Source organism: Nyctereutes procyonoides, unplaced genomic scaffold, assembly GCF_905146905.1.
Source record: "Nyctereutes procyonoides isolate TBG_1078 unplaced genomic scaffold, NYPRO_anot_genome, whole genome shotgun sequence".
In the NCBI taxonomy this organism is placed as follows: domain Eukaryota; kingdom Metazoa; phylum Chordata; class Mammalia; order Carnivora; family Canidae; genus Nyctereutes; species Nyctereutes procyonoides.
In genome coordinates this window covers 108,634-129,574 of record NW_026575092.1, presented here as the reverse complement: position 1 = coordinate 129,574, position 20,941 = coordinate 108,634, and the positions used below count along the sequence as shown (strand labels likewise).

General features: G+C 38.6%; 1 protein-coding gene across 1 annotated transcript in view; it reads right to left on the bottom strand.

The window, feature by feature from the left end:
* LOC129514735 (leucine-rich repeat-containing protein 37A3-like) overlaps positions 1-20,941 on the bottom strand; it is a 45,489-nt gene continuing 24,548 nt past the window's right edge. The window contains exons 8-16 of the mRNA XM_055333459.1: positions 18,239-18,310; positions 17,575-17,649; positions 9,872-9,990; positions 7,351-7,628; positions 5,815-7,080; positions 5,100-5,204; positions 1,964-2,013; positions 441-495; positions 1-359 (exon numbers count right to left, since the gene is read on the bottom strand). Coding sequence (XP_055189434.1) covers positions 171-359; positions 441-495; positions 1,964-2,013; positions 5,100-5,204; positions 5,815-7,080; positions 7,351-7,628; positions 9,872-9,990; positions 17,575-17,649; positions 18,239-18,310 — 2,209 coding nt within the window. The 3' untranslated portion in view covers positions 1-170. The remainder of the gene's footprint in view (positions 360-440; positions 496-1,963; positions 2,014-5,099; positions 5,205-5,814; positions 7,081-7,350; positions 7,629-9,871; positions 9,991-17,574; positions 17,650-18,238; positions 18,311-20,941) is intronic.

The following is a 20,941-nucleotide window of genomic DNA, read 5'->3' as shown; positions in this document are numbered from 1 at the left end:
GGTCACTTGAGGACGATGACGGTGCGGAGTTCACTGTCGCTCTCCTCACCCAGGTCTTCAGCAGCTGAATGTGCAGCCTGAGGCTTCTCTGCTGGGGCATCACCTTTCTCTCTGCAGATAAGAAGAAGAATGCCTTTAACTCTGTAAAGGAACAATTAAACTTTTCATAATTAACTCATTTTAGAAAAGAAGTATAAATTGTCCCCAATCAGGTACCCTGGTTCCTTGTTGAAAATCTCATCCTCATCAGAAGAATCCCTGTCGTGTAGCTTCTGTGCCATGTTTTTCTTCCGTGTGGCATTGAGAGGTCTGTACATGTCCCGAAGCCAAAGTGGCCGCCTTCTCCAGAAAAAGCCCTCCTAGAAAACAGAAAGGACATTGTTAATTCTGCATTTCCCCTGCTCTCTCCAGCCATGGGACTTTATCTTCCTCAGATTTACCTGACTCTCACGTTGGATTGAACATCTCTTATGCAGCAGAGAATGAAAGAAGAGCCTTGGAGGAAACACATATGCAGACAATTAGTGATTCATGCCATTTCCCATGCCTCTCACAATGTGTATCTCTGGTCCTATTAGGACATCTCAGTCCATAATCACAGGAAGCAAAATCACTACAGACCCGGGATCCTGAAAATAATCCCATGCATGCTAGACTTCCAGAATTTTCCCATGTCTGTCCATAATGGCCCCACAATTTCTCTGGGGAGGCCTTTGTATGTGGCTTGGCATTGAGTATAAGCAAGATTTTCATCCTGCTCACCTGGGCCCTTGGCCGAGTGCCCTCGTGAAGTGAACAAACTGTGCAAGTATAACACAGAAGCACCTTACTCTCTCCAGAAGCAGTTTACTTTGGTCCCCTTTGGGCTTTGTCTCATAGGCATCATTTGCTGGGGAGGAAGAGAGAGGGGTGTTTCTATTTTCCTAGCTGCTTTATCCTACAGTTCATTCACACCAAATAATTGCACGAGTCCAACCAACAAAGTTACCTAACTCACTGACTTTCTCACTGCAGGCTGTGGCTAATGAGTGGGTGAAAAGGTCACAGCCAGCACTAAAACAGAAATTATTATTTTTGAATACAAACAATATAGAAAAATCAGAGTGTATAGTAAGTTTGTCTTAGAAACTGCTCATGTTGGCACGCCCAGGTGGCTCAGCAGTTGAGTAATTAATGCCTTTGGCTCAGGGCGTGTGTGGTCCTGGTCTGGGGATCAACTCCACATTAGGCTCCATGAGAGGAGCCTGCTTATCCCTCTATCTCTCTGCTTCTCTCTCTGCGTCTCTCATGAATAAATTAAAAAATATTTTTAAAAACCTGCTTATGTCTTGGCAGTATGTATGTACTGAGTTGTGACATAAAATGTAGCTCGCAGCCCAAGAACAGTATAATCAGAGGAGAAGTGCCCCTCTGGAAAGGAACCATCTTCTGACACTCAGTAGCAGTATGCCCATGGGGCAATTTACCTTCCCTTTCTTCTCCATTTCCTTATTATAAAGGGAAGAGACAAACTATTACCTAAGGCCTCTCCCAGTTAACAGTCTGTGGAGTCTGGACAAAGGGAATGGAGAGTGGTGGATCAAAAACTAGGAGGAGGAGGGAAGTTTTCCTGCCACTTTACAGGGAGGAGTCCTATTTTTCTGCCTTCCATCAGCCTTGAAGACTAGCCCTCTTAGACCAAGACTCTGTAGCCAGGCCTGATGGTCACTACCAGCAGGAACAGGTGCATCCAACCCCTCTCCACCCTTTTTCTTTAAAGGAGTAGTGACAGTAGATGCTCTGCGTTACTTCCATTCTAACTCAGATTTGTCTGGGAAGCTAATTTGGCTGGATCCAGGCAAAGCATTAGACCAAATCAATATTCTTTCTGCCTTTGGTAGTTTCCTGGGTGTAAAACAAGGGGAGTGAAATAGGAGTTCTAAAATCTAGTTCTGAAATTCTGCTTTAATAATTGCCAGTTTACCTTGAGCCTCCTTCTTCGTCTTCCACTGGTGCTGCTCTATGAGAATAAATCTGTTTTGGAAGAAAACATATCACAGGTACCCATCTCAATGACCATGCCTCCAAATCTGTAGTCATTCCGTTGTATTTTAAGTCTTATTCAACCTTTTTTGAGGGCAGGAATTCTATTTGTTTAGTAGTCCTTTGACTCTTCCATAGTCCCAACTTGGGATCTTGTGTGCAGCTGGCAATACATTTTATTGACTGTCTTAGATGACATCTAACAGGTAATTCCTAATAAAACTTCTTAGAAGTAAGAAAAGAAAAGTATCTACCAGAAATGTAAATAGCAACATTGTTTTAAAGTCAAGGACAAGAGTAGAATGCCTATTATTCCTGTTACTATTCATCACGTTGAAGAGGTCCTAATCAATGAAATAGGAAAAAACTTCTTTTAAAGATTCCAGGCATCTCAATGCAATAGGAAAAATTAAGTATTGGAAAGGAAGCAACAAAACATATTTGCATATGAAATTATGGACAACCTCAAAGGCCCAAGAGAGTCAACTTAAATTTTACTGTAGTGGGATGCCTGGGTATCTCAGCAGTTGAGCGCCTGCCTCTGGCTCAGGTCATGATCCCAGGGTCCTGGGATCAAATCCCACATCAGGGTCCCTGAATGGGCCCTGCTTCTTCCTCTGCCTGTGTCTCTGCTTCTCTCTCTGAGTCTCTCATGAATAAATAAAATCTTTAAAAAATAGAAAAATACATTTTACTGTAAGTGCTATGAGAATTCAGTAAGGTGGCTAAATAAAAAATCAGGAGCTCAACATGCAAAATGCAATAGCTTTCTTACGTTCCACAAATAACTAATTAACAAATGGAAGAATGGTTCGATTTATAATATCAATAAAAGGAAGGACACCTCGGTGGCTCAATGGTTTAGCACCTGCCTTCCGCCTAGGGTGTGATCCTGGAGTCCCGGGATCGACTCCCACATCAGGCTCCCTGCATGGAGCCTGCTTCTCCCTCTGCCTGTGTCTCTGCCCCTCTGTGTGTGTGTCTCATGAATAAATAAATAAAATCTTAAAAAGATTAAAAAATATCAATAAAAGACATAAAGTACCTAGGAATAAACTTACAGCAAAGAATGGGGAAGACCTTTGAGATGAAAACATTAAAACTCTTCTGAAGGACTTTAAGAAATGAATACATGATGATACCATGTTCCTAGAATATTGCAAAGATGTCAATTCTCCTCAAACTCAAAGCAATCCTATTCAAATCCCAAGATAGTTTTTCTTTTTTTAAAATAAAAACTGGCCAGCTGACATTTGGTAAAGGGATATGCAAGTCTAGCTATGAAATGTATGAAAAAGGAGGTCAAAGAGCATGAGCTTAACTCTAACAGACATCAAAATAGGTTATTATAAAGCATTTGGAATTAAGTATATAGTGTGATATGGGAAAGGAAACTGGACTGATAAGAGTCCAGATAAGAAAAGTATTTTAGAGACGCCTGGGTGACTGAGTGGTAGAGCATCTGCCTTTGACTCACAGGGTGAAGCCGGGTCTGGGGATCAAGTCCCACATTGGGCTCCCTGAGACGAGCCTGCTTTTCTCTCTGCCTGTGTCTCTGTCTCTGTGCGTGTGTGTCTCATGAATAAATAAAATCTTACAAAAAAAAAGAATAGTATTTTAGATCTGTTAAGAAAGAATGAACCATTCAATAAAAGATTTTAAAGTAACTGGATCTTTCTGTAGGGGGAAAATGTTAGATCCCCTACCTCAACCATGCCTAAAAACAAAACAGATTCTATACAGGTTGAAAAATATAAATTATAACAAATATAAGTATAGAAGAAGACAGTATAAAGGCAACAAAGGCCTCGCTAACAAGACCCACATCCCATAGGCCACAAGGAAAGAACTCGCATATACGGTGACAGACTCAAAACATCTCCCATTTCTTGTAGTCTCACCCCTTTCACCCTTGGATTGTTGGTCATCTTCTGGTGACTGATAAAACTCTTTTCATATTAAATATATTAATCCTTTCAGTGGCTTTCACTGAATTTCAGTGTTTCAAATGCTGGCCAGTGTTTTCATCTTTAAGGAGACAGAACAGTGGAATAAGAGCACAGGATTTGCAGTTAAGTAAAACTGGGTTCTGCTTTGGGTTTTGCCACTGGAGCCTTAAGCTGATCCCCTTTTATGTATGAAAGAGGGATGGTAATATTGTCCTCCCAGGGTTGTGGGCATGAAATTGGATATGGAATATTCTTCTTCCTATGCTTGGCATAAACCAGTGTGAAGTCATTATGGAATTGAAGAAAAGGTAAACAGGCAACCTCCAGGAACAGGTGACTATAGACATGACATGCTTTGGAGTAGCCTGATGCAGGATTTTAGCTACAGTATTTTAACCAAAACTATTCACATAATTCAGTGTGTGGAAAAAGCTGCTGAGTAAATCTAATTAATCAACAAGAGGATATTTTTTTTTATCTTTAAGCCATGTCCTTTTTTCCTGGATGCCTGATATAGCTCCATGAGGGTGGATACTATCTCTCATCATTTCAACCAAGGAAAGAAATCAGTGGTAGTCTGAAAGTGACTGGTGAGTACATCTAACCAATAGAATTTTGAGTTGAAGAAATGTTACTCTCATGTTAACTTGGCCTTCTTAAACCTAATGTCCCAAAACAGTCTAATGGCTTGTTGCCTTGTTTATAATCCATAAATCTCCTGGCAATGGAAAGTTCCTTTAAAAATCCCCAGAATAGGGCAGCCCCAGTGGCGCAGTGGTTTAGCACTGCCTGTAGCCCAGGGTGTGATCCTGGGAACCCAGGATCAAGTCCCACATCAGGCTCCTTGCATGGAGCCTGCTTCTCCCTCTGCCTGTGCCTCTGTGTCTCTCATGAATAAATAAAATCTTAAAAAAAAGAATTGCTTCTCTTTAAAAAAATAAAATAAAATAAAAATCCCCAGAATATACTTTGCAATAAAAGAACGAGGTACATGTCAGTCTGTCAGACAAAAGAGGAATACCAAGTAGTAGTAAGTGCGAAAGTGGCTTTGATTTTAAGTTTGTAAATTCTGAATCTATTATAAAGACAAAAGATTTTCTGGAAATCTGAATTAATGGTTGTTCTTACCTCAATGAGACAGAAAACTATAATCAAAATCATTACTACTACAGTCACAGATATTGCCAAGATGAGTTTGTTGTTATAGCCATAACCTGGAACTTCTTTTGTGAGCTAAAAAAAAAAAAAAAAAAAACAAAAAACAACAATTTTTTCGAAATCAAAGAAACAGGATGAAAGCTAACTATTCTTAAGCTACTCTAAAACTTCATTCTTTCAGAGGAGTGGCTTATAGGTTCTTAAGAAATATACCAAATCTGGGATCCCTGGGTGGTGCAGCGGTTTGGCGCCTGCCTTTGGCCCAGGGCGCGATCCTGGAGACCCGGGATCGAATCCCACATCGGGCTCCAGGTGCATGGAGCCTGCTTCTCCCTCTGCCTGTGTCTCTGCCTCTCTCTCTGTGTGTGACTATCGTAAATAAATAAAAATTAAAAAAAGAAATCTTAAAAAAGAAATATACCAAATCTAATGTGTTATATAATTTTATCATTAGCCCTTTCTTCGATAATATATTTATCTTGTATGTTAAGTCCTCTTCTCATCTACCTGGGAATAGTGGCACCATTCTCTAAAGGAGCAAAGTGGCAGATCACTGTCTCAGCCAACATTAATGGCTAAGACAAGACCCAGACTGGGAGGCCCTGGTCCTTGTGCGTGGGTGCTTTAATTGCATGTCCTAAACTGACTAAAAGTTCAGACCCCATGGTTCAGGAGTTATCCTCACCTCACTTGACTCCTGCCCTTTCTGTTCACTCTGGGCTTCTGTGCTCTCATTGATATAGTTCTCTGTCTTCCATTGGTCTGTATCCCACTCTGCCTTGGACACCTTTACTTCCTGCTGCTCGCTGAGAAGCTTCATCAGGAGGCCTGTTCTGGAGATAAGCTTGGCACAGGCCAGTTGCACATTGGTCTCAGAGCAGTCCATTTTCAAAGTCCGGATAACATGAGAAATGAGCCTTCTCACGTCATTATTCGGGATGAGGGACCGTAGCTGCTGGTTTAGCTGAATTTCAAATAGATCACCTGCGGATGAGAGCTTTGCAACACTGAAGCCTGTGGGCTTTGGGGGCAAGTCAGGGACCAAGTTGTGGTATTCCCATTGTGTTTCATTGGTTTGTTTAACAGTCTGAACAAAGTTGTCTCTGGTGGTAGTAGAATATGTAGTGGAAAGATTCCTACGGTTTGTGAATTCAGGGGGAGTTTGTTCTGATACAGTAGTGCTTCCTGGAGAAATAATCTCTTCAGAAACATTCTGTGCAGTAGTGTTTTCTACAGTAGTGTTTTCTTTAGAAGGTTCTGAAAGAGTAAATAATTCCGGAAAAGGATTTTCCTGAGTCCGTTTTTCTGAAGATGAAATAGCCTCCTGTGAAGGGGAATCTATGAGGCTCCTGACTGCAGGCAATGGAGGCCTCTGTGCAGGCATCAGTATATTCGAGAGTGAGTTTTTCTTTCTGAACTTTTTACTTTGTTTGGTCTTGGGTGTTCTTTGGACTATACGTGAGCGAATTTTATGGAAAATATACTTTTTCCCAGAATGTGAGACTGGTCTGGAAGCCTCCATTTCCCTGACTCTAGCATTCGCATCTTCTAAAACAGCAATGGGGTAGGTTAAGTCTTTTGATTGGTTTCTCACCTTAGGTATGGATTTTGGAGCAGTGGAGGCAGAAGGCCTGCCCATTATGTATTGCTTCGGGAAAGAAGAGGCTGCTGCCTCGTGCTCCTTTATGAATGAAGGCTCTGTGTGGACGGAGTTTCCCACTAATTTCCTGGGCCTCTGGGCCATGCGAAGCTCCTCCAGCTCCCTTGGGGATGGTCTACTGAGCCTTCTTTCTTTGGCCATGTTCTTCACAAATGACTGGGCACTCTGTTTCTCTTGGGTGCTCTGAACATCCACTTCCTTGTAGTGCCTTTTCTGTAGGTCCTTGGGGCCCTTGAGAACCCTGTTTTTTCTAAACCGCCTCTTCCGTACATTCTTAGCCTTGGGAAGGCTCTTTTCCTGTCCTTGGGCAGTTTCCAATTTCTTTGGAAAGATTTGGCGTTTAAATTTGGGACCTAAAAGCCCGGGAGGTATAAGCACGGCAGTTTTTTCTTTCTTTTTTACCTCATCAATTTTTTCTTGAATTTCTGCATCTAACAAATTTTCCAGGAAAGAGAGTTTCCTCAGTTTATTTTTGTAAGTTGAATTGTTGGGTCCAGGTTCAAGAGAAGGGCTCTTTGTGTTGTTTGTCAAGTAACCCACAGACTTGTCTCCATCTTGAACATTTGAAAACAGAGTTTTAATGAATGGTAGTAATGTTGATTCTACATCTTCTACATTTCCCTCTGAGAAATAAGGTAATATGTAATTCAGCGCACTAATAACATCACTTTCATCATTAAAGTCTAGCTGCTCATTCATAAAAGCTGACAGACCGATGCCATTTTTGTCTGAGGATGCCTTCTCTGGCTCAATTGTCAGCTCAGTACTGGTACTCTTCTTCCGGGCTTTTAATACCTTCATGAATGATCCTTCTACATTCATTATAGATACTTTTTCATCTGTCAGAAAAAGAAGAAACTAGTTTTGATAATGAAAGGCTGATAGCACAGCTTTTTGTCAGTCTGCAGTCATACATCCCAGTCATAAAAATTAAGAACCACCAAATATCTGAGTACCATTATCAAGGACACAAACTCAAACTTGAACCTATATTGGCAACAACAAAAGGAGAAAAGGGTAGTTTTTTAAATGGCTCTTTCTTCAGAACCTTCCACAACGTGAATAACTACATTTAGGATTATTCCATAACCCTTGGTCTCCAAGGGCCAATTATCTAGTACTTAAGAAAAGCCAAGTCTGGAAGACACTGAGCTAAACTGTCTGCAAATCTACTGTGACTCCTGGTATTCATATACCCTGTCCTGTACTGCTTCAGATGCAGTGGGAGCAGGGGGTTTCCTCCTTCTGTCTCTTCAGTGTGCTTGTTTTCTTGCTACTATCACAGATGCCCATGAAAACACCCACTGCTAGTAGGGCCTCATCTGGACATGCCCTCTCCATCTACCCATCAATTACTATGCTTGGCCCCTGCTCCCATATATTGCAGCTCACACAAAACATAAGCTCCAGACAGAAAAAAAGCACTAAGTCCACCCTGGCTCTTTGCTTAAATTGGGCAGGGAACGAGTGTAGGCTAAGAGATTTTCCAGGTATGAGAGATATGCCAATGTGGAATGTTTGATAAATCAATGGAATAATACTTGAGGTTTTAAAATGCAGAAGGGATAAAGAAATTTTTTGTCAGAATGTGAAGAAATATACTTCACTTTCATTTCTAATATTTCTAGCTTTATTTATTAGGGTACCGTCCAGAGCTTCCCACTACATGAAAGTCAGCAATGCCTTGTGTACATGCACAGTATTATCCAACCGAGTTTCATTTCCAGAAGAATTAGAAGTATTTTCAGCGGTGTTGATGAGAGTCAGAGGAAGAGGTAATAAAGGTCACAAGAAAGGAAGAGCAACGGGCTTGTAGAGAGCCCTAAACGGGACACTTGAGTGCTAGGCAACAGTACTTAACTCTGTTTTTTTTTTTTTCCTCACCTGTGATCTCATTTTTCCTCACCTGTGAAAGGAGGTTAAACATGCCTATTCTGCCCACCTCTAAGAGATAAGGGAGTAATTAGTAAAAAATTGTTTTGAAAAATAAGCAACATTGTATTTACAGAGGTAGCAAAGTGTTATTTATAATGTACCCTAGGTCATTGATAGGGAACCATATTCAAGCTATCTGGGTGCAGAAGCACATTTTGGAAGTCATGAAGTTAGTGCCAATAAAACATAGTATACAGAAAAATACTTAAAAGTGTCTGAGTGTTTTTGGGTAGAAAAGCTGAGGATTCAGAACAAGTTCCGAGTTGGACAGTCCAAGAATAGAAGAGTGCTCTCTATCCATAAGAAGGCAGCAGTTTCTGGTTAGGGAACAGAAACTCTCAGGCTCTGAATAAACTTTATCTATAAATCAGCATCACTTTTACTCTTAATAACTTGTAAAAACAAACAGAATAAACAAAAATATATCTCCACCTGTCATATAAGACAATGGGGACCTGAGATCTGATACATATGAAATCAGTTTACAAATTATGATGCATATGTTTTCATTTGGGAGTAATTAATTTAATAATGTAACTGAGAATCTGACTTATAACAAAGCAATAGTTCTTATAAATTTAGGGATTTGAAGGGTGCCTGAGTGGCTCAGTGGGTTAAGCATACAACTCTTGGTTTCAGCTCAGGTCATGATTTCAAGGTCATGGGATTGAGCCCTGCATTGGGCTCCACAGTCAGTGGGGAATCTGTTTGACATTCTCTCCCTCTGCCCCTCCTTCGACTCACATCTCTCTCAAATCTTTGGGAAAAAAAAGAAATTTAGGGGTTTTAATTCTGAGTGAATAAAAATAATGCAGTGACATCATTAGTTAAAAATTTATCATTGTTGATTAAAAATAAAAATTAAAACATAAATAAAATTTAAAAATTTAAAATATATCATGAGGTGATTCCTGGTTGGCTCAGCGGTTTAGCACCTGCCTTCAGGCTAGGGCGTGATCCTGGAGTCCTGGGATCAAGTCCCACATCAGGCTCCCTGTATGGAACCTGCTTCTCCCTCTGCCTCTCTCTCTCTCTCTCTCTCTCTCTCTCTCTCTCTCTCATAAATAAAATCTTTAAATATAAATTATATATATATATATATATATATATATATATATATATATATCATGAGGCAATTCAAACTCACCACAACGTGTGGCATTTGTCAAACATTCACCGTCACAATGCAGCTTGACTGTCTTGCAAACAACCTCAATATTATTTTTGAATTGGCAGAGACAACAGGACATACGGCTAGGTAGTATCCTATAAATGGAAACACAGAGAATTATATTAGTGGTAAAGGGGTTACTTGAGTAGAAGATTCAGGCCAAGGTCTTCACAGGGCTATGCAAAAAGGAATTCTTGAGGCATATGATGGTTGGGTAGGGTTGGGTAGGGACCAGTTGGCCAATTGTTGCTCATGAATATTGTAAATAAAGAGAAGGACAGAGGTGCTCAACCAATAGGTAAGGATGGTAGGGGTTATGATATGCCTAGAATCAGACAGAGATAAAAACTGGGTGACATTGATCAGTAGTTTAGTTCAGAAGTATCTCCTTCTGACCCAAAAGTCTCACTTTGGGTTAAGAGCATACAGGAAGAGGGTAGACTTCTGAGAAGAGTCTGAGTAAGTCTAAAATATGGCCCATATTAAGGATAGAAAGCAATCAATCAAAACTAACCCATAATCTACACAGGTGTTACAACTAGCAGACAAGGATGTTTAAAAAGTTACTATAACTGGGCTGCCTGGGTGCCACTGTTGGTTAAGCATCTGACTCTTGGTTTCAACTCAGGTTATGATCTCAGGCTCACAAGATCAAGCCCCTCACTGGGCTCCTAGATCACTGTAAGTCTGCTTGAGATTCTCTCTCCCTCTGCCCCACCCACGTGTGCTCTCTTCTTTCTCTCTCTTAAATAAATTACAAAATCTTTATTAAAAAAGTTATAACAATATTTCATATGTTAAAGAAAACCAGACTGATGAGGCACCAGGGTGGCTCAATCAGTTAAATGTCTGCCTTCGGCTCAGGTCACGATCCCAGGGTCCCAAGATCGAGCTCCACATCAGTTTCCCTCCTCAGCAGAGAGCCTACTTCTCCCTCTCCTCTGCTCCCCCTGCTTGTGCTCTCTCTCTCTCTGTCAAATAAATAAAATCTAAAAACAAAACAAAACAAAACAATCCCAGACTAAGAAACCCATGTCTCTACTTAGTGAGTTATACAACAACTTCAAGTGGCCTAATATATGCATATGTAGAGTCTACAAGGGAGAAGAAATATAATTTGAAAAATAATAGCCCCCAAATTGTCCAAACAGGTAACCCTAATAAACCCACAAATCCAAGAAGATCAATGAACTCTAAGCACAAGAAATATGGACAAAACTATGCCAAAGCACATCATAATCGAACTTCTCAAGCCATCAGTAAAGAGAAAATGTTAAAAATAAGCCAAAGGAAAAACCTCCACACAACATATAGGGAAATAGAGATAACAATGATAACATATTTCTTGTTGGAATTAATGTAACTCAGTAAAGCAACATCTTTAAAGCAGTGAAGAGGAGAGGGGACCAACAACTATCAAACTAGAATTCTATATCCAGATCTTTCAAAAATAAAAGCAAAACAAAAGACTGAGACATACAAAAGCTGAAAGAACTCATCATTAGTAGATTTACACTGTAGAAAAGCTAAAGAAAGTATTTTCAAGCAGAAGGAAAATGATAGCAGATAGAAATGTGGATCCATACAAAAGAAAGAAGAACATTAGAACTGGTAACTCCAAAGGTAAATACATAAGGTTTTTCTTACTATTTAAATATCCGAATACAATATGATTTCACTTATATGTAGAATCTTAAACAAATGAAAAATGACAACAAAAAGAAGAGAGAAACAGATTCATGAATATGGAGAACAAACTGGTGGCTGTTAAAGTAGAGGGCGGGGGTATGGTCAAAATGAGTGAATATGGTCAAAATGAGTGAAAAGACATAAGAAGTACAAACTTCTAGTTATAAAGTAAGTCTCCAGATGAAAAGTACAATGTAGGGAATATAGTTAATAATACCATAATACACTTATTGTGGTATTAATTGTTCAATCACTATGTTGTACATCTGAAACTAATTTAATATTACATCAACTATACTTCCTAAAGGAGTTAACTTATTGTTTAAACAAAAAAATAATATAGTGTGCTGTTTAGAAGTAAAAGGAAAATGTATGAAGACATTAGCACAAAGGCCAGTAAGGGAGAAATGAAGTACACTATATATTGTAAGGTTCTTATACCAATCATGAAATCATATATTATTTGAAGATAGACTGTGAAAAGTTAAAGATGAACACTACAAACCATTAAACTACTACTAAACTAACAAAACCTGAGTTGTAATTAACTAGCTAACAAATAAAATTTAATTATTTAATTTAATTTAATTATTTAATTTAAAAGTGTACTCAGTCATCCAAAAGTAGGAAGAAAAAGAAAAAAAGAGCAAAACAAAGAACAGATGGGACACATAGAGAGTTGAGTAGCTTTAAATGTAGTCATGTTAATAATTACATTAGGTGCAATGGTATAATCACCCTAATTAAAATATAAAAAAGCAAAAGCCAACTATATGCTGTCTATAAGAATCATCTTCAATAGAAAGATACAAGTAGGTTAAAAGTATAGAAAAAATTGTGCTATGCTAACAGTAATCAAAAGAAACCTTGGGTGGCTACATTACTGTAAGATAAAGTCCATTTCAAAGTAAAAAAAATATCACCAAGGATAAAGGAGGTTATTCCATCATTATAGGAATATCAACTAATAAAAAAGACATAACCTAAAAATTTATGCATCTGATAACAGAACTTCAAAATATATGAAGGAGAATGGCAAAGAGAGACAAATAAATACACAATTATAGTGGGAGATTTCAATATCGCTTTCTAAATAATTGACAGAAAAATATATAGAAAATCAGTAAAGATATAGCAGACTTGAATAACACTATCTACATACTTGACCTAACTGACATTATAGAATGCTCCACCCAAAATCAGAGTACTCATTTTTTTCAAGTAGATACATAATAGTTACCAAAATAGATCATAGGCTCATCTAATACCAGAATTCATGGGTATAAAACAAGCCTCAATAAATTTAAAAGGATTTCAGTCACTCAACATATGTTCTGTGACTACAATGGAATTAAATTAGAAATTAACAGATTTGAAAAATCTCCAAATTATTTAGAAACTAAACAACATACTTCTAAGTAACCCTGCCAGTCAAAGAAATCAAAAGGGAAATTAAGAACTATTTCGTACTAAAACTGAAACCATGCCAACATATGGGATGTTGCTAATGCGGTGTTCAGCTTCCCCAGTATCCACTTTTAAGAAACTAAAAAAAGAAAAGAAAATTAATCATTGAATAAGGAGAAGAAATAGCATAATAGAGATCAAGGCACAAATAAAGAAAACAGAAAACAAAAATAGAGAGGCCAGTGAAATGAAAAGACAGTTTTTATTTATTTATTTTTAAAGACTGTATTTATTTATTCATGAGAGACACAGAGAAAGGGGCAGAGACATGGGCAGAGGGAGAGGCAGGCTCCCTGTGGGGAGCTTGATGAGGGACTCGATTCTAGGACCCCAGGATCATGACCTGAGCCAAAGGCAGATGCTCAACCACTGAGCCACACAGGTGCCCCAAAAGACGGTTTTTGGAGAAGATAAGTAAAACTGATAAACCTCTAGGCAGACTGATTAAGACAAGACAAGAGAAGAGAAGACATAAATTATCAGTATCAGAAATGAGAGGGGTCAGGGATCCCTGGGTGGCTCAGTGGTTTAGTGCCTGCCATCGGCCCAAAGCCTGATCCTGGAGTCCCGGGATCAAGTCCCACATCAGGCTCCCAGCATGGAGACTGCTTCTGCCTCTGCCTGTGTCTCTGCCTCTGTCTCCCCCCTCTCTCTCTCTGTTTGTGTCTCTCATGAATAAGTAAAATCTTTAAAAAAAAGAAAGAAACAGGGGGTGACATGTCCCTTGTTTCTTTTCTTTTTTTTTTAAAGATTTTATTTTTATTTATTCATGAGAGACACAGAGAGAGACAGAGGCAGAGGCAGAGGGAGAAGCAGGCTCCCTGCAGGGAGCCTCATGTGGGATTCAATCCCAGAATCCCGGGGTCATGAGCTGAGCCAAAGGGAGATGCTCAACCACTGAGCCACCCAGGCATCCCTACAGATATTAAAAGGATAAGAAGGGAATATTATAAAATAATTTGTCAATCAATTCAAGGTGAAATGAACAGATCATAAAAGATGTAAACTACTCAAAAATAAATATGTAACTTAAATATCACTATTAAAGAAATAGAGTGTGTAATATACAACTTTCTCACAAAGAAAGCTTCAAATCCACAGGGCTTCATGAGTGATTCTACCAAACATTTAAGGAAGAAATAATGCCAATTCTACACAAACTCTATCAGAAAGTTGAAGAGAAAAGAATATTTCCCAACTCATTTTTTTTTATGTCAGTCACAGAGAGAGAGAGAGAGAGAGAGAGAGAGAGAGGCAGAGACACAGTCAGAGGGAGAAGCAGGCTCCATGCACCGGGAGCCTGACGTGGGATTCGATCCCGGGTCTCCAGGATCGCGCCCCGGGCCAAAGACAGGCGCCAAACCACTGTGCCACCCAGGGATCCCCCAACTCATTTTTAAGGCCAGGTTTTCCCTTATCATAAGTAGGAGAAGACAGTACAAGAAAAGAAAACAATAGACCAATATCTCTCATGAACACAGATGCAAAATTCTAAACAATGTTTCACCATATCAAACAATATATGAAGTTTCTGTATAGTAAAGGAAACAACAACAAAAAAATAAAGACTACCTATCAAATAGGAGAAGATATTTGCAAGTGACATATTCAATATACGTTTAGTATCCAAAATGTATAAAGAATGTCTACAGATCAACACCAAAACCCCCCAAATAATCCACTTAAAAACTGATTGGAAGACAGACATTTCTCCAAAGAAGATGCACAGGGGTGCCTGAGTGGCTCAGTTGGTTAAGTGTCTGCCTTCAGCTTAGGTCATGATCTCAGGGTCCTGGGATCGAGCCCTGGGTAAGGCTAGGTACTCAGAGGGGAATCTGCTTGGGATTCTCTCTCTCTCCCTCTTCCTCTGCCCCTCCTCCTGCTCATGTTCTTTCTCTCTCTCAAATAAATAAATAAAATCTTAAAAAAAAAGAAAACATGCATACGGCCAACAGACACATGAAAAAATGCTCAGTATCATCAGGGAAATGCAAATACAAACCATAATGAGATATCAATTCACACCTGTCAGAATGGCTTAAATAAAAAACACAAGAAACAACAAATTTTAGTGAGGATATGGAGACATAAGAAGTTATGCACTGCTGGCGGGAATGCAAACTGGTACAGCCACTGAGGAAAATGGTATGGAGGTTCCTCAAAAAATTAAAAATAAAACTACCCTATGATCCAGTAATTGCACTTCTGGGTATTTAACCAAAAAATACAAAAACACTAATTCAAAGGGATACATGCACCTCTATGTAGCATTACTTACAATAGCCAAGTTATGGAAAACAACCTACCAGTCTATTGATAGATGGATGGATAAAAAATATGTGGTATATATAAACAATGGGATATTATTCAGCCATAAAAAGAATGAAATCCTGCCACCTGCAACAACATTAGAGTATAATGCTAAGCAAAGAAAGTCAGCCAGTGAAAGACAAATACCAGGTGATTTCACTTATATGTGGAATTTAAGAAACAAACAAAAAAAATGAGCAAAGGAGAGAGAGAGAGAGTCAAGAAACAGACATTTATTATAGGGAACAAACTATAGTTGTCCCCAGAGGGGACAAGGGGTGGAGTGATGGGTGAAATAGGTGAGTTCATCAAAATTTAAAAATTAAAAATTCTGGTCTTCAGAGATAGAACAGAATGAAGACAAGCCACAGCCTGGGAGAAATTTGCTAAACACCTGAGAGAAAAGACTTTTTCCAGAATATGTAATATACTCTTAAAACTCAATAGTATGTATCCAACTGAACGATGGATTTGGAGGCACCAGGGTGGCTCAGTTGGCTGCATGTCTGACTCTTGATTTTGGCTCAGGTTATGGTCTCAGGGTTGTGGGATTGAGCCCCAAATCAGGCTCCAAGCTTGGTGAGGAATCCGAGATTCCCTCTCTCCCTCTCTGACTGCCTTTACCCCCCACCCCCCACCACATTTGGTCTCTCTCTCTCTCTCTCTCTCACTCTCTCTCTCTCTCTCTCTCTGTGTGTGTGTCTGAGATAAATAAATCTTTAAGAAAAAAATAAAAGGAAAAGGAAAAGAGATTTGAATAGACACATTATTTAAAAAGATATTGGTACATGAATAGACACTCAACATCATGAGCTATTAGAGAAATGCAAATTAAAGGTACAAAGTCTAAAATTTTTTTAACTGAAATATAAAGTAAAGATGTCATACACTGCTGGTTGGAATGCAAAATGGTATGTCCACTTTATTTTTTTAAAGATTTTATTCATTTATTATGAGAGACACTGAGAGAGGGAGAGAGAGGCAGAGACACAGGTAGAGGGAGAAGCAGGCTCCATGCACGGGAGCCCGACATGGGACTGGATCCTGGGTCTCCAGGATCACACCCTGGGCCAAAGGTGGCGCTAAACTGCTGAGCCACCTGGGCTGCCCTACATCCACTTTAGAAAAGAGGTAAGCAGGTGTTTTGTTTTTGTTTTTGTTTTTGTTTTGTTTTTTTTGAGAGAGAGAGAGAGAGAGAGCAAGCACATGTGTATGAGTGGGGTGGGGAGGAGGGGCAGAGAGAAAGGGAGAGAAAGAATCTTAAGCATGCTCCACGTTCAGCATGGAGCCCCACTGGGGGCTTGATCTCACAACCCTGAGATTATGACCTAAGCCAAAATCAGCAATCAACAATTGGACACTTAACTGACTAACACCCCCCCCATGCACCCCTAGGAAGCAGTTTCTTAAAAAGTTAAATATACACTTAGCACATGATGTAGTAATCCTACCATTAAGTATTTCACCTCCCCCAAAATGAAAGCATATGCTCACACAAAGGCCTGCACGTGACTGCTTTTAGCAGCTTTATTCATCATAGCCAAGAGGAAAATCAGAACAACTCAAATGTCCATTAAGTGATGAATGCATAAACAAACTGATATATCCACACATCTGTAACACTACTCAGTAATAAAAAGGAGTGAATTACGGGTTGATGCAATCACATGGATGAATCTCAAAAGGATTATGCTGAGTCAAAGGAGCCAGTCACACAAGACCTGCATACTGTATGATTTCATTCATAAGACACGGTGGATGGGGCGCCTGGGTGACTCAGCAGTTGAGCATCTGCCTTTGACTCAGGGAGTGATCCCGGAGTCCCGCGATCAAGTCCCACCTCAGAATCCTTGTATGGAGCCTGTTTCTCCCTCTGACCTCTCACTCTCTCTCTCTCTTTGTCTCTCATGAATAAATAAATAAAATCTTAAAAGAAAAGACATGGTGGAAAAAATACTATAGGGACAAAAATCAGGTTGATGCCTGTCAGGGGCTGATAGTGGGAACAGGGGATTAACTACAAACAGAAATGTTCTGTATCTCAAACGTGGTGGTGGTTACACAACTATATATTTGCCAAAGCTCATTAAAAACTGCATACTTAAAAACAGTACATATTAACTGAAAATTATGCCTCAATAAATCTGACTTAAAAATAAAACAAAACTAAATACACAACGAAGTGATAATAAACATAAGAAAAATCAACTTACAGTTTTTCCAATTCTAGGGACATCATGAGAATGCTCTCAATTGTTGAAAGTGACACCTGTGTTGTTCCCATGTCTCTGAAAGAGAACGCCCAAACATGCATGATACCGAAGACTAAAATTCCACACCAAGTACAAAAAGGTACTTAATAGTATGTGATTATTTAAATTCTGGCTTCTCTGTCAAGCTAGCTCAAGAGTTTACTTGCTATGGAAGATAATTTCAGAGCATTCTTATTGAAGAAATTAAAATTTATGTGCATCACGAACATAATCACCTTGGTGCTAAACAGTACAATCTCTTTTTACCCTTTTTCTACTCATTCTAAGTTGCATCCACCTTTCTTGATTAGTCTTTTGTTTTAAATAAGGTATACCTTATTCCAGTTTGCTTTTTGAGATAAATGATATTTCTACATATGTGGTAAATATTTCCATATACACCTGCATGTTCCATATCTCTATGTGTTCTTCAATACTGCTCTCTTCTACTACAGGCTGTCTTGTCCATATACATTCTTTCTTTGCCAATAATTCTTACTGCAATAACCCAGCTAAAATTTAAATTATGACTTTTTATTCAAAATGCAAAAGATTTAATCTTTGACAAAAGTAAAAAAAAGAGCAGAAATCATCTCATGAGCCATGAGATTGTTGTAATACTTACAAATATTTTAATGCTGGCAATTTAAAAAGATATGAATCTTCAACAGTTGTCAGAGGGTTACGACTGAGAATTCTGAAAAATGCAATGGAATTAAAATTATCTGCATTTTAAGTAACTACCATGAAAATTTATGTTCATTTTTTTGGTATGGAACTTGAAGTTTAAAAGCAATCATTTTCTGCCTTTGCCTATAAATCACCCTTAGAATCTGTAAAACATTCTTCCTTTGGGCACTACCCAGGTCTCTGAATGGTAAAGTGGGAAGAGAAAGAGAGAAAAAAAAATTTTAAGTGGATGGCAAAGAAAAAATATGCCAAAGAACATTTCAGGTTGAAAACCTCAGAAGTGACTATACCAGTAGGAAGTAATTTCTGTAGGAAATACTATTTCTAGTGTCCTCCATAATTCAAAGTGCTTTTCTTTTATCTCTAGAAAGTTTAAAAATCCTACAGTTTAAACCACCCAGTTAAAGACAAAAAGGATAACCAATTCTTCAGTTTTGGAGCCAAACAAGAAGGGCTAAATCTATGAGCAGCCAGTGAAAGCTATATTCCCACCACATAGCCTGTGTGTATTCTTGCATTACAGCCTTTGTCATGGCATGTATCACCCGTTTCCTTATCAGTCTCCTGGATTCTCGGCTCCTGGAGGGCAGAGACCATACTTGATTGTCATGTTGTCCCTGTGCCTGACATAGTATAGTGCTTGTTATTGACTATTTAATGTTTGTTGAATAAAGGACATCTTGTCATTTTTTGACACAAGCTTTTATTCCAAAATGCTTAACAGACCTTCTTCCCAACTCTTTAAAACAAAAAAGGTAAAAGAAATAGGAAGAAAAGAAAAGACAATCTGCCTTGAGGTTGACTCTACTCAAGAATCATTAACTATACTTTTACCAAGTATTAGAAAGATAATCTTCATAACCAATACTATTATTGGGCTGTAAGGCATCTGTGATCAGCATTTCACATTTAATCCTTATAATAACCTTATGTGATAGATACTATCATCACCTCATTTTACAAATGAGGAAACTGAGGTACAGAGAGGTTACATAATTTGTCCGAGGTTGTCAAGCCAGTCAGAAGCAGAGCTGGAATTTGAACTGAGTTCTGACTCCAAAGCCTGTGTTTAACTCACATGAAGAAAAGGGGATTTATAAAACAGCGGTTACCATAAACTTTGAGAGCACTAAATATAGAAACTGTATTCATGTTGAACTTCATCTCTCCATCTGGGAGAGCTCCTCTGAGAATTACATTTTCTATTTTTATTCCTTTTCTCTAATCGACTCCCATGATGAAGTATTTAATTAGCTGATGGTCATTGAGACTTTAGGTATTTTAAACCATGTTATAGGTGAATCAGTGAAAATGGGAGAGTGAGGACATTTGAAAATTCATCCCTCCATAAAAGCAACGACAATGACAAAAACTGGCAAACATAGAATCAATGTTTTCATCATTTTGGAAAATTTAACCAATGGGCCTACAGCAACCCAGAGAGCATTAATTAAGGGAAAATGTATTAATTCTATAAGAACAGTGAGATCTGTTGTTTTAACTTGTTCTAGACCTCTGCTCTGTATCCTGATGGTAGCCTTGAAAAATAGCCCACATCCCAGGGGAGCAAAATGGAGCTGGAGTTCCTTAAAGCCTCCTTCCCAAAGAACTGTCATTGTTTTACCTGTCTACAGAGTTTCCTGGAAAACCTCAATTGAGAAGCTTGTCCTTGACCTCATTGAGAACTGCACAATGCTAGAAGCCTCTTCTTCTCAACGGGCATTTAAAATATATATATATATATATATATATATATATATATATATTTATTATTTACATGAAAAAGACACACACACACAGAGGCAGAGACACAGGCAAAGGGAGACAGAGAGAGGCAGAGACATAGGCAGAGGGAGAAGTGGGCTCCCTATGGGAGCTGGATGTGAGACTGGATCCCAGAACTCCAGGATCACGCCTAGAGAGGAAGGCAGACACCCAACCTCTGAGTCACCCAGATATCCCAAGGAGCATTTTTAAAAACAATTACAGGTAAATGTTTTAAACTGGCAGCTGTGTAAGGCAATGGATAACAGTTGGGACAAAAAAAAAAAAAACAAAAACCCTAATCTAAAAGTTTAAAAGAAAAGGCTGAGAAATGAGATATCCACAAGAGTGTGAAATGCTCCAACATATTCCTGGGAAACTAGAAGACCACAAGACATATTCCTAGGAATGTAGAAAAAAACCTTAGCACTAACAAATGGGTTCAGCAAGGTTGCAGGATACAAGATCAATATATAAAAGTTAGCTGTATTTCTATGTATTAACAATGAGGAATCCAAAATGATTTTAAGAAAAAAATTCCATGTATAACAAAATTAAAAAGAATAAAATACTTAGGAAAAAATTAACCAAAAAGTATAAGACCCATACACTGAAAACTACAAAACATTGTTGAAATTAAAGAAGATTGAAATAAATGGAAAAAATGCCATGGTCATGGACCAGAAGAAAATATTGTTAAAATGGCAGTATGCCCCAAACTGAACTATGGCTTCAGCACAACCCTTATCAAGATCACAGCTGACTTCTTTCCAGGCTAATTCTAAAATTCTTATATCAATTCAAGGGACCCAGAATAGCCAAAAAAAAATCTAGATAAAGAACAAAAAAGTGGGAAGATTCACGTGCTCTGCTT